The sequence below is a fragment of the Protopterus annectens genome, chromosome 6.part0, assembly GCF_019279795.1.
Source record: "Protopterus annectens isolate FY-2018-M chromosome 6.part0, PAN1.0, whole genome shotgun sequence".
NCBI lineage: Eukaryota > Metazoa > Chordata > Ceratodontiformes > Protopteridae > Protopterus > Protopterus annectens.
Window position 1 is genome coordinate 1,807,607,389 of NC_056737.1, and position 13,087 is coordinate 1,807,620,475.

The 13,087-nt window shown below is 44.2% G+C and overlaps 1 protein-coding gene across 1 annotated transcript in view; it reads left to right on the forward strand.

Moving 5' to 3' along the window:
- The window catches only part of PABPC1 (poly(A) binding protein cytoplasmic 1), a 1,472,855-nt gene that overhangs the window by 112,367 nt on the left and 1,347,401 nt on the right, over positions 1-13,087 (forward strand). Inside the window, exon 2 of the mRNA XM_044075161.1 lies at positions 12,478-12,671. Within this exon, the coding sequence (XP_043931096.1) occupies positions 12,478-12,671 (194 nt within the window). The remainder of the gene's footprint in view (positions 1-12,477; positions 12,672-13,087) is intronic.

Sequence of the window (13,087 nt, forward strand, 5' to 3'; positions counted from 1 at the left end):
GTTCTTTGCATGAAGAGCAATCTTTCCCCCCAAAGGGGCGGTCAAAAGATAAGTGCTTGGGAATTTTAAAAGGAAGTCATTGAGACTGTTTACCATAGGGGGTGTCTTATTTCCAGATTTGGAAGTGGAGCCCCCCCACATCAGGACGTCCGGGTACAAATGCGCATGACCGACGTCATATCCTCAGTCTTTTTTGCCGCATGGTCCGATGCAGAAGCAGCATTGCAAGTGCCGGTTGGCGTTCTGAAATTTTTCGATTTCGGAGTTTCAGACCGAGTCAAAGTTGGCTAAGTACCCGTTAGAATATTTTAGTTTTTTCTTGCCTCAGTGGTTTACCGGATGTCAGAAAAAGTGAATAATTGTATTTCTTGTGGGAAACAGATACCGCATAGAGACTATCATACTTTGTGTATTCCTTGTTTAGGGCCTGAGCACGACGTTGTTGGGTGTCGCTCTTGTGCTAGATTCAATAAGCGCACTATAAAGAGTAGGTTGGATTGTGCCAGGTTAGTCTTTGGGAAGCGGTGCAATTATAAAATGCCGTCGGATGCTCCGACGCCCGCTTCTTCGAAGAAGCGCAAGGACAAAGCAGTTAAGCCTAGGCTAGAAGAACCGTCCGTGCGGACGCCGGTTCTTTAGAGGTGTCGGTGGAGCCGGTGGTTCCACCGGAGGTTTCTTTGGGATCCCAGGGAGAGACTTTGTTATTGCAGGATGTGGCCTCTCAGGAGGCAGGTCAGGCTGAAGGGGCTTCTCAGGTTACTATACTCCCCTCCCTTCCTAGGGTGGTTAGGCCCTCTCCTTCTGTTTCCAAGGCTTCTCCCAGAGGCAGGCCAGGTTTAGCTTCAGTTGGTGTCACCCCTAGTTCTTCAGGAACTGTGCCCAAGAAGCATATGCTTAAAATGGCAGAAGATTTGATTTCTTTGATAGGGGTTCTTTGCCCCCTCCTGATAAGAGACCTAGGGTGGAGCCTGAGCTAGGGAGTTTTGAGCAGGCTTCGGATGTTTCAGAGTCTTGATCTGAAGACTTGCAGGAGTATTCTCCTTATTCTGATTCTGATGTGGATGATTCTACTCCTTCTGCTTCTCCTCCTGAGGATTTTTCTTTTTCAGAAACTCTTCATTCCATGAGGGAGCATTTTAAGTGGGAAGGTCAGGACTTCTCTGATTCCAGGAAAAGGCTTAGGGAATTTTTGTTTTACCCCAGCATAGGCCTTTGGCTATACCTCCTGTTTTGGATGTGGTGGAAGATGTTTTTACAGAGGCTTCTCTTAATCCTGATTCTTTGCCTCCTGCTCCTGTTAAACCGGATAGGTATTACAGGGTGCCTGAAGCTCATAAGTATCTTTTAAGAGTCCTAGGGCAGACCCAGAAACTGTTAGTCAGGGGCCTAAAGGTGTTAAGGCTTCTGTTGTCAAGAATCCGGTTCCTACAGATAAAGAGGCCAGGGCCTTGGATAGATGGGGAAAGAAAGTTTATACTTCTTCCACTCTAGCTATGAGGGCTTTGAATTGCCAGTTTCACATGTTGAAATACCAAAACTATCTCCTTTCACAATTGAAGTCTAAGGTTGATGCTCTGGCGGAAGGTATTGATTGTAAAGAGTTACAAGATTTAGTACATGTTTCTGAACAGGTGGGTAAGCATTCTTTGCAATGTGGTTTTGATGCTGTACAGGCCTCGTCTGGGGTGGCTGCCACTGGGTCAGTTCTTCGCAGGCACGCCTGGCTGAGGGATCAGAATTTATCTGACCATGTTAAAACAAGGATTTTAGATGCTCCTTTACAATCTGATGTGTTGTTTGGTTCTCCTGTTGAGGCAGTTTTAAAGAAAATGGAAGACAAGGCTAAGTCTATGCAGACTGTTAAAGATTTTGCAGGTTCAGCCTCCAAAGTTTAGTAGAAATTGGCCTACTAAGTGGTGGGCGTATCCTTCTTATGATTCCCAGTCTAGGGGTAGATCTAGGCGTGGTAGGGGCAGAGCTCAGGGCTCTTTCAGGCCTAGAACAGGGAGTTCTCCTGCACAGTCTTGGTGAGGGCAGGGGTCAGTCCTTTCGTAAACAGACCCAATGACCTACCTTTTCAGCTGCCAGAGCCTTCTCGTCTGGCAGCACCTTTGGGAGGAAGGTTGGCACTTTTCAAAGAAAATTGGAGTTTAATTACCCAAGACAGATGGGTATTGGATATCATACACCACGGTTACAGGTTTTATTTCCATACCTTGCCTCCTTTCAAAGGCATGCCAGGCGTTCCTCCTCAACAAAGAATAGAGGCTCACAAGCAAATTTCTCTGTTACTCCAAATAGGGGCCATACAGCCGGTCCCTATGCCAGAAGTGGGCCTAGGATTTTATTCTCGCCTGTTCCTAGTACCAAAGAAAGGGAACACGTGGAGACCAATTTTGGACTTATCTATCCTCAACACTTATCTGGACATTCCCAAGTTCAAAATGTTGACGTTACAGCAGCTTTTACCTCTGCTGGGCAAAGATCATTGGATGGTAACTTTGGATCTCAAGGAGGCTTATCTTCATGTTCCTATCAGACTGAGTTGCAGGAAGTATCTGCGTTTTCGAGCTGGGACTTCTCATTATCAGTTCTCTGCATTGCCCTTTGGCTTATCTACTGCGCCCAGAGTGTTCACGAAAGTTCTGGCTCCAGTGATAGCTTTCCTCAGGTTAAAAGGAATACAGATCTATCCTTATTTGGACGATTGCCTGATTCTGGCTCAAGGAAGGGACGAACTTCTTCATCATTTGGATTATGTGATAGCAGTGCTAAGATGCCTGGGGTATTCTGTGAACGAAATAAAGTCCAGTCTAGTACCCTCTCAGGACATGTGCTTTCTGGGTGAGAGACTGAATACAGCATCCCAGATGGCCTTTTTGACCCCGGACAAACAAAAGAATCTTTCCCTTTACTTTCATCAGTTGTCTCATCAGTCCAGGCTGACTGCAAGGACAGTCCTTCAAGCCTTGGAGTTCATGGCATCTTGTATTCTGGTGCTTCCCAATGCCAAACTGCATATGAGGAAGCTACAATGGTATCTCAAAAATGTATGGACACAGCACTGCCAGGATTTGGACACTGTCATTCAAATAATACCTTGCATTCAAAAGGAATTGTTGTGGTGGGCTCAGGAATGTCACCTAAACAAGGGACTCTCTGTGACCCGGCCAGAGGCGAGTCATATTCTAACGACAGATGCCTCAGACAAAGCTTGGGGAGCTCATCTGAATGGAAAGTGGATACAAGACAAGTGGCCTGCCAGACTACAACATCTACATATCAACTTGAAAGAGATGTTAGCAGTCCAGTTTGCATTAATAGCTTTCAAGGATTTACTTCTTCCAGGGCAGGTGTTGATTCTAACAGACAACACAACTGTCATGTGGTACATCAACAAGCAAGGCGGAACACATTCTTATCCTCTATGCAGGCAAGCAATGATTTTGTGGGAGACTGCTCTCAGTTTACAGCTAAGTCTTCAGGCAAGGTTTCTGCCGGGAGCACAGAACTCCTTAGCAGATGTGTTGAGCAGACAAATTATGGATCCCCACGGGTGGAAATTGGATCCTCATGTATTTCAGAAATTGACAGTGTCATGGGGAACTCCAGACATAGATCTGTTCGCTTCTCCACTAAACCACCAGCTGCCAAAGTTTTGCACAAAAGGTTTCATCCCACAGCTTGGAAAGTGGATGCTCTTTCTTTCAATTGGAGCAATCTTCATGTGTATGCCTTTCCGCCTCTGCCTCTCCTCCCAAAGGTACTACTAAAGGCCAGACAAGACAAGCCAAGGATGATTTTGATAGCTCCAGATTGGCCTCGACAGCATTGGTACCCATTACTGAGAAGCCTGGTACGGAAGCCTCCATGGCCTTTGCCTTGATTCCACACCTGTTGTCTCAGGAGGACAGTCATTTGCTCAATGTCAAGCTTCACTCTCTGCACCTAACAGCCTGGCATATTCTGTTTTGAACCATAGTGGGCCTCCACTTCCACAGCGAGTTTTGAATGTTATTTTGGAAGCTAGAAGGCCTAGTACAAGGAAAGTGTACGCAGATAAATGGAAGAGATTTTTATTTTGGAGTGCAGCAAAGGATTTTGATGTTTCTGAGCCTAATTTAAGTGTGGCTCTTCAATATCTTACTGAGTTACTGGACAAAGGTTTGTCCTTCTCTTCTATTAAGGTTCATGCTGCAGCAATTTCGGCTCACTATGATTGTGACCCACCATTGTTTTCTCATCCTTTGTTCAAGCAATTTCTTAGAGGGGCAAAGAATATAAGACCCCACGAAGAGCTCCTACTCCTGCTTGGGATCTCAATTTTGTGTTGGAGAAACTCACTCTACAACCTTTTGAGCCTGCAGCTACTACTGAATTAAAGTTTTATCATGGAAGACTGCTTTTTGTTGGCTATTACCTCTGCAAGAAGGGTTTCTGAGTTGCAGGCCCTTATGGCGGTTGAGCCTTTCTTAATTTTCCATAAGGATAGGGTATCTTTACGTACTAATCCTTCCTTTATGCCTAAAGTGGTTTCTAGTGTGGCTTTAAACCAAACTATTCATTTGCCTACTTTTTATGCAAATCCCCAAAATAAAGGGGAAAAGATTTTGCACACTTTAGATGTACACAGGCAGTTGTGATATTATTTGGACAGAACTAAAGGGTTCAGGCAGTCTCAGCAGTTATTTGTTTCTTTTGCTTTGAGTTCTCAGGGCAAGCCTGTGTCAAAACAAACTATTTCTAAGTGGATTGGGTTTTGCATTGCTTTCTGTTATTCCCATCATGGCAAGGAGATTCCAGCTGGGATTAGGCCTCATTCCACTAGGGCTACTGCCACTTCGACAGCTTTTGAGGGGTGGCAACTAAGGATATTTTGGAGGCAGCTACTTGGAGTTCAGTGCATACTTTCTCTAGGCATTATCACCTACCACTTTACTCTAAATCCAGGGCTGGTTTTGCCACTGCTGTTTTGCAGGGCATTTTGGCAGCTCCTGCTTCCTTATAGTTTGGCCAACCTCCCTTACCTCTGCTTTGGGATTCTACCCGTGTAAGGACTGCAGCAATGTGAGATGAAGAACATAGTACAGTTTTGTACCTACCATAAATGTAGATGTTCGAAGATCCACATTGCTGCAGTCCAATTTACCCTCCCTCCTTCCCCTCTGTAGTTAGAGGCGGTTGTGTGGGTTGGGTTGTCAATATGGTGTATATTGTGTATATTGTACATATTTTTAGTGCTAGGATGGTTGGTTGTTTGTTTGCTGTCTTTTGGTTCTGACCTTTATTTTTAGGGTCTTCTGACATCTGGGGCAAGAAAAGACTGAGGATATGATGTCGGTCATGCGCATTTGTACCCTGACGTCCTGATGTCAGTCAAATGCGCCTTTACCGACGTCAGCCTTATACTTTGATATTCGGGCCGACCGAGGACAGCGGACTACCCCAAGTGTAAGGACTGCAGCAATGTGGATCTTCGAACATCTACATTTATGGTAGGTACAAAACTGTACTTTACCCTCCCTCCAGCCCCCTGTTTTTCTTTTACTATACCTGTACTCCCTTTTACTGTACTTAAGTCTTTTTGGTGTATTTGATTTTGTTTGGAGGTATATTTTGTTTTTTTAATTCATGTATATGTGTGTATATATTTATATATATATATATATATATATATATATATATATATATATATATATATATAATGTGTGTGTGTGTGTGTGTAGATATATATATGTATATGTATATATTGCTCCCCATTTGAGGGGGCACCTGACATCTGGGGCAAGAAAAACTGATGTAATAGCGTCAGCTGCATGTTTTATACCCCTGACGACCTGATGTCATGGAAGAAGGGACAGCAATCGATGCAGGACCCAACACTTTGTTAATCAGGCCGACTGAGGCCAACATGCCAGCAGATTACCCAAATGTAATGACTGCAACAGTGAATACACTCTAACATCTATATTTATGGTAAGTGTACACAACTGTACTTTCTGTATCCCAAGAGTATCTAACTCTTTATGGAATGTAGCATGAGTAAAGTTGGGAGCAGCACTTGAGAAATATCCAAGCTGATTGAATTTGTGAATTGAAAGCTTAAGGATGTTCTTCGTGTTTCACTGTTGCAGTCATCACAATTGGGTTATATCTGCCTGCAGGTAGCCCTCAGTCGGCCTGAATACCAGAGTCTGATTTCTGCGTCGGATGCTGTCGCTTCTTCCGTGATGTCAGGTCATCAGGGGTGTACAACATGCAGAGACGCCATTACATCAGTCTTTCTTGCCGTGCAGTGCCCAAAGCAGAAGCAGTTCACAAGTGCCGGTCGGCCGCCTCCTGAAATTTTCATTTGAGTTTCAGACCTGAAGTCTTCTAAAAGATAAGTACCCTGTTGGGGATCTTTTTTTCTTGCTCTAACCGATGTCAGAAAAAATGTAATTGTCTTGCCTGTGGAAAGCAAATACCTCAGTTTTTGATTCTTACTGCGTCACCTATTTACACTCAGACCATAACGTCCCTTGCTGTCTGTTTTGTGCCTTGTTCAGCACCCAAACTATTTGTCTTCGGGCAATTTTTGTAGCTAAATTCTTTTGCTGTCTATCTCCATACTCCGAAATGGCTTTGATATGCCGTCTGAGTACCGATCTTCCGAAAAAATGTAAGGATAAAGACAGACAGCATAGGTTCAAAACTGCCGACGACCCTACCGTTAAGCTAGTCACCAGTCCGCCAGTACTGAGTGAGGCGCTTTCGCAGCCCCTGATATTAGCTTCTACTGATTCGCAGGCCTCTACTGAGACCCATTTGGAGTTCGGTATGCCGTGAGATGCTTCAACTGTGGAACCAGCGGGTGTCTACCTTGGATGGGTCTGGAGCCACTATGCAGGCAACGACTTGGTGTATTTAGGCCTTCAGATTTTCATGTTAAACAGACTTAATTTCAATCCAAAAATACCATTTTTCTCAGGCCTACAGTTTGCTCTACACCTAGGAAACAGATGACCAAAGCGCATTCTCAGGCCCACATGCCACAAAAACAAATGCTTAGAATGGCTGAAGACCTAATTACCTTAATTAGGGGAAGTCGGCCTTCCCCCTCAGAGACCAAGAACTGATTTTCTTTCTAATTCTTCGGATCAGGAATCTGAAACTCTGATCCTTCTGATTACCAGGACATACCCTTCTCTACCTATGAGGATTCTGATACAGAGGATTCCATTCCCTCTGCTTCCCCTCCAGAAGGGTTTCTTTTGGAAAAACCCTGCATACCCTTAGAGAGCATTTCCACTGGGCGAGCCAGGATTACTCTCGGTCCAAAAAGAGACTCCAGGGATTTTTAAACTTGCCTTAGCACAGGCCTCTAGCTATTCTTCCTGTTCTGGAAATTGTAAATGATGTCTTGGAATCCAGTCTTACCCCTGATACTTTGCCTCCTGCTCCCAGGAAACCTGACCGGTATTAGCGCACCTGACTCCCCTAAATTCCTTTTTAAGAATCCTACTGCGGATCCAGAAACCATTTCCCAGGGGCCTAAAGGCATTAAGGCTACAACTGCCAAAAATCCTACCCCTTCAGACAGGGATTCTAGGGCTTTAGACAGATGGGGTAAGAAGGTATACACCTCTGCTACTCGTGGTATTAGGGCTTTAAATTGCCAGTTTCATATGTTAAAGTATCAGCAGTATATTATGAAGCTAATTAAACAGAAAATGTTGATTCCTGACTGTGCAGAGCCAAAAGATTTATTACAAGAGTTGATGCATTCTGCTAATCAAGTTGGTAAGCATACTTTGCAACATGGGTTTGATGCTTTAGAAGCATCTTGCAAGGCTGCTGTCACTGGGTCTGTTCTTAGAAGGCATGCTTGGCTTAAAGAACAAAACTTGCCAGATAATGTCAAAGCAAACTTACTGGATGCACCATTAAACCAAGAGCATTTATTTGGCAATAAAGCAGAAGTCCTCAAAAGGATGGAGGAGAAAGCTAAATCTATGCAAACTGTTAAAGATTTCTTACAAGTACAGCCACCTAGATTCAGTAGGCATTTGCCTTCAGAAAACTGGTGTTTTCCAGTCCCTTTCAGGCCTTCAGTCCAAGCCCAGGCGCAGCAGACCACCAAGACTTCAGTTTCAGGTTATTAACAGATCTAAGCAATGGAGTGCTCCCACGTCTAAAACAGGGAGTAGTAAGCCACATCCCTATTGTAAAATTGCACAATGACTTATCCCTTACTTCTTCCAAGCCTTGCTCAAGTACTTGCACCTTTAGGAGGGAAACTTGCCCTCCAAAAACTGGGAATACATTACCCAAGACAGATGGGTCTTAAACATTGTTTTCCCAGGGATACAGATTCCACTTCCACTCACTCCCAACCCTAAGTGAATAGACGGACCTCCCCCCAAACCAGTGGGCAGAGTCCCAAAAGCAAGTACTTTCTCTTCTCAGTATCAAGACTATTCAACTTGTCCCAGCAGAACAAGGGGGCAAGGCTTTTATTCCAGACTATTTCTGGTTCCCATAAAAGAACTCTTGGCGTCCTATGCTGGATCTGTCTATTCTCAACACCTTTCTGGTGGTTCCAAAATTCAAAATGCTAACTCTAACAGCTGCTTCCTATGCTAGCCAAGGGCTCCTGGCTAGCAACCCTAGATTTAAAAGAAGCCTATCTGCACATCCCCATAAGGGAATCTTTCAGGAAATACTTACGCTTCAGAGCAGTTTTCTACACTTCCCTTTGGCTTATCTACTGCGCCCAGGGTATTCACAAAGTGCCTAGCTCCAGCCATTGCATATTGCAGGCAAAAAAAGAATTCGTTTACCCATACTTGGATGATTGCCTGATTCAGGCTGACAGTCAGGACTTGCTACTACAGCACCTGGCATTTGTAAAAAGATTTCTAACTTCACTGTGGTACACCATCAACGAAAAAAAATCACAGCTGGTACCAGACAACAGATTGTATTCCTGGGAGCAAGCTTGAACACAACTTCCCAGATGGCATTCCTCACTCCAGAGAAACAAATTTATTTGACAAACTACTTCAATCTACTGGCCACCACAACCCAGCTATTTGCAAGAAAAATACTGCAAGCCCTGGGATTCTTGTCCTTGTACATTCTATTAATTCTATTTGCAAGACTGCATATGAGGAAACTTCAATGGTACCTAAAAAGTCTTTGGTCAGCATTCTCAGGACCTGGAAACAATGAATGTTCCTCGTGTTTCACTGTTGCAGTCATTACACTTGGGTTATCCTACTGGCAGGCTACCCACAGTTGGCCTGAATTCCAAAGTCCTGGTCCGGCGTCTGTTGCGGTCTCCTCTTCCCTGACATCAGTGTGCCAGGGGTATAAAAGATGCAGCCAACGCCATTTTCAGTCTACTGGCCACCACAACCCAGCTGTCTGCAAGAAAAATACTGCAAGCCCTGGGTTTCATGGCCTTGTACATTCTACTAATTCCATTTGCAAAACTGCATATGAGGAAACTTCAATGGTACCTAAAAAGTCTTTGGTGTCATCATTCTCAGGACCTGGAAACAATGATTCCTATCATTCCTTGCTTAAGGGCAGCATTCCTTTGGTGGGCAGAGGCCTGCAACCACAAGGGACTCCCTTTCACTCTACCCCCTGCCGCCCAAACCCTAACAGACGCATCAGGCTATGCATTGGGGGCTCACATGGCAGGACAGTGCATTCAGGGCAAGTGGAACCCAAAGCAAATGCACCTGCATATCAATCAAAAAGAAAGGTTAGCTGTACAGAATGCTCTGACAGCCGTCAAAGGCCTTATTCTTCCAGGACAACTATTGGTAAAGATAGACAACAGCAGTTATGTGGTACATAAGCAGGGGGGAACCCATTCCTACCCACTTTGCAGATTAGCCATGGCTCTGTGGAACACAGCCTTGAGCAGCCAAGTGCACCTGCAAGCTCAGTTCCTGCCAGGCAAACTAAATTCACTGGCAAACGACTTAAGCAGAAATCTCATGGACCCACACTAGTGGAAACTGGAGCCCAAAATATTCAAGCTTTTGAGGAACAGGTGGGGTGCAGCAGAGGTGGACCGTTTTGCTTCCACTCAGAACATTCAATTGAGCAAATATTGCACCAGAACTCCCCACAGCCAAGCTTGGAAAGTGGATGCCCTGTCCTTCACCTGGGAAAACCTCTGTCTATGCCTTTAGCTCTTTGCCCCTTCTCTCAAAGGTTCTACTAAAGGTCAAACAGTACAAGCCAAGAGCAATCCTGATTGCACTAGACTGGCCATGCCAGCACTGGTACTCTTTTGCACAGCCTGACAGTGCTGCCACCTTGGCACCTGCCTCATACTCCTTCACTGCTGTTCCAGCAGGTGGGCCAGATTCTGCATCCTCAGCTACAGACTCTGAACCTAGCAGCCTGGCTCATCCACTGAAGTGAATTCTTCACTAGCAACTCTCAGTAAGCAGGAGCTGGATGTCATTTTGAGGCAAGGAGGCCTAGTACTAGAAAGCCCTGTTCAGAAAAGTGGAAAAGATACTGCTCCTGGAGCCAGTCTCAGGTTACACAACTGTGCCCAACTTGCCTCATATACTAGATTACTTAACAGAAATTCTCCACAAGGGCCTATCCTTCTCTTCAATTAAGATTCATGCCTCTGCCATCTCGGCTCATTATAATACTGAGCCATGCCTTTTCTCTCATCCTCTGCTCAAACAGTTCCTGAGAGGTGCCAAAAATTTAAGACCCCCGGTGAGTTCCCACTCCTGCCTGGGACCTTAACTTTGTATTGGAAAAGCTCACTCTTCCGCCCTTTGAACCTGCTGCCACAGCAGAGTTAAAATTCCTATCATGGAAAACAGCTTTACTTCTTGCCATTACTTCAGCAAGAAGAGTGTCTGAATTGCAGGCCCTTATGGCCGTGGAACCCTTCATTATCTTCCATGCTGACAGGGTCTCCCTCAGGACTAACTCATCATTTATGCCCAAGGTGGTATCTAGTGTGGCTTTAAACCAGTCCATTCATTTGCCAACTTTTTACCCTAATCCTCAGAATAAGGGGGAAAGGATCCTGCACTCCCTAGACGTGCACAGGCAGCTCAGGTTCTATCTGGACAGAATTAAGCCTTTCAGAAAATCTGACCAGCTGCTAGTCAGCTTTGCTACAGGGGCAGAGGGCAAGGCCATTTTAAAGCAAACCATTTCTAAATGGATGATGGCACACATTTCTGCTACGAGCACCGTGGTAAAACCTACCCCACAGGGAATTGGAACGTATTCCACTAGGGCTACATCTACCTGTACAGCATTCCTCAGGGGAGTCCCTACTAGGGACATCTGGAAGCTGCAACCTGGAGCTCTGTGTACACTTTCACCAAGCATTGCCACTTGCCTATCTTTTCTAAATCCAGAGCTAGATTTGCCACAGCAGTCTTACAGGGTCTGATTGCTAGCCCTAATGCTTCTTAACTACCTCCATCCTTCCTTAGCTTTGGGAATCAACCCAAATGTGACGACTGCAACAGTGAAGTACGAAGAACATAGTACAGTTGTGTACACTTACCAGAATGTAGATGTTCAAGTGTATTCACTGTTACAGTCCCGGTTACCCTCCCTCCAGCCCCCTGACTTCTCTTTACTTCTACCTATCTTTTTTGTTTGGCATATCTTATATCATGTGTATTTGCTTTTTGCTGGGAGTGTTCCATACTATGTAATTGCTTCCTATTTTGGGGGCACCTGACGTCTGGGGCAAGAAAAACTGATGATGTGGCGTTGGCTGCATGCTTTATACTCCTGACGTCATGGAAGTGACAGCATCCAACGCAGAAATCCCAAGACTCTGGTATTCAGGCCGACTGAGGGCTACCTGCAGGCAGATAACCCAAATGTGATGACTGCAACAGTGAATACACGCTAACATCTACATTTATGGTAAGTGTACACAACTGTACTTTTCAGCTCTCGTGTGTGTAAAGCATGAAAAGCACAGCTGTAATTTAGTCTATTATAACAGGTTTTGCCACATATAAATTTGGGTAATTGAAAATTAGTTATGCCTGGACTGTTAATGTGGTTCTGAAATTCACTTATTTGTGAATGTGATTTTTTCAACCCCCCCAGCCATTGCTGTATGGTATGCTTTCAGTTAGCTGCTTTTCCTGTTCTATTTAATTGATTTTGATTTGTTAGACTGTTTTGAATTAATTGCATGATGTCTGTGTAACTAGCACTGGTTTCTATAACAATTTGTATGGTCTGAAGAAGCACAATCAGTTGTGTGAAAGCGCTTACCTTTTCATATTAGTCTTTTGCTGGTTTTATATTGGCCGTGCTTCTGTGTTTTTCTTTTATCATTTGGATTTTCCTGTTATGGCTGAGCTAGGTTGTGGTAGTGTAAGCACTGGCTGCATATCATTTGGGACATCTTTCTGAAAGTGATTGACATATATGCCTTTGTACATTATACTAACTACATTCATTTTTGTTTAGCTGAACGTGCTTTGGATACTATGAACTTTGATGTTATTAAGGGCAGACCTGTACGTATAATGTGGTCTCAGCGTGATCCATCACTACGCAAAAGTGGCGTTGGTAACATCTTCATCAAAAACCTGGACAAATCCATTGATAATAAGGCCTTGTATGACACCTTCTCTGCTTTTGGAAACATTCTTTCTTGCAAAGTGAGTATACTGAATTTTACACTAAAGTGGATCAGTTTATCATAAACCGTGAATTCTGAACAGAAACTCTAAGCGTATATGAAACTGTGATTTTGGTATTCTGACAGCAGCACTCCTATTGGAGCATGATCTTTCTGGTCAGTCACTTAACATTAAATCAGTGCCTTTTGGAGGTTTTAGCCACATTATTTGATCTTTTCTGAACAGTTTTCATTTTTGCCATTATCCCAGTGAAAGCCAGTGCTGGTCTCCACAAAACCTGCACTGCACTAGTGTAAATGTCAGAATTTGTACTGATTAGTGGTTTGACTTGACTGTTAATTGTTATTTTTCTTTTAAGATGGGGATGTGACAGGAAAAGTTAAACTTGGTTTAGTCTGTTAGGGTGAACCATCAAAGGAGGTTGCCGATCTTAG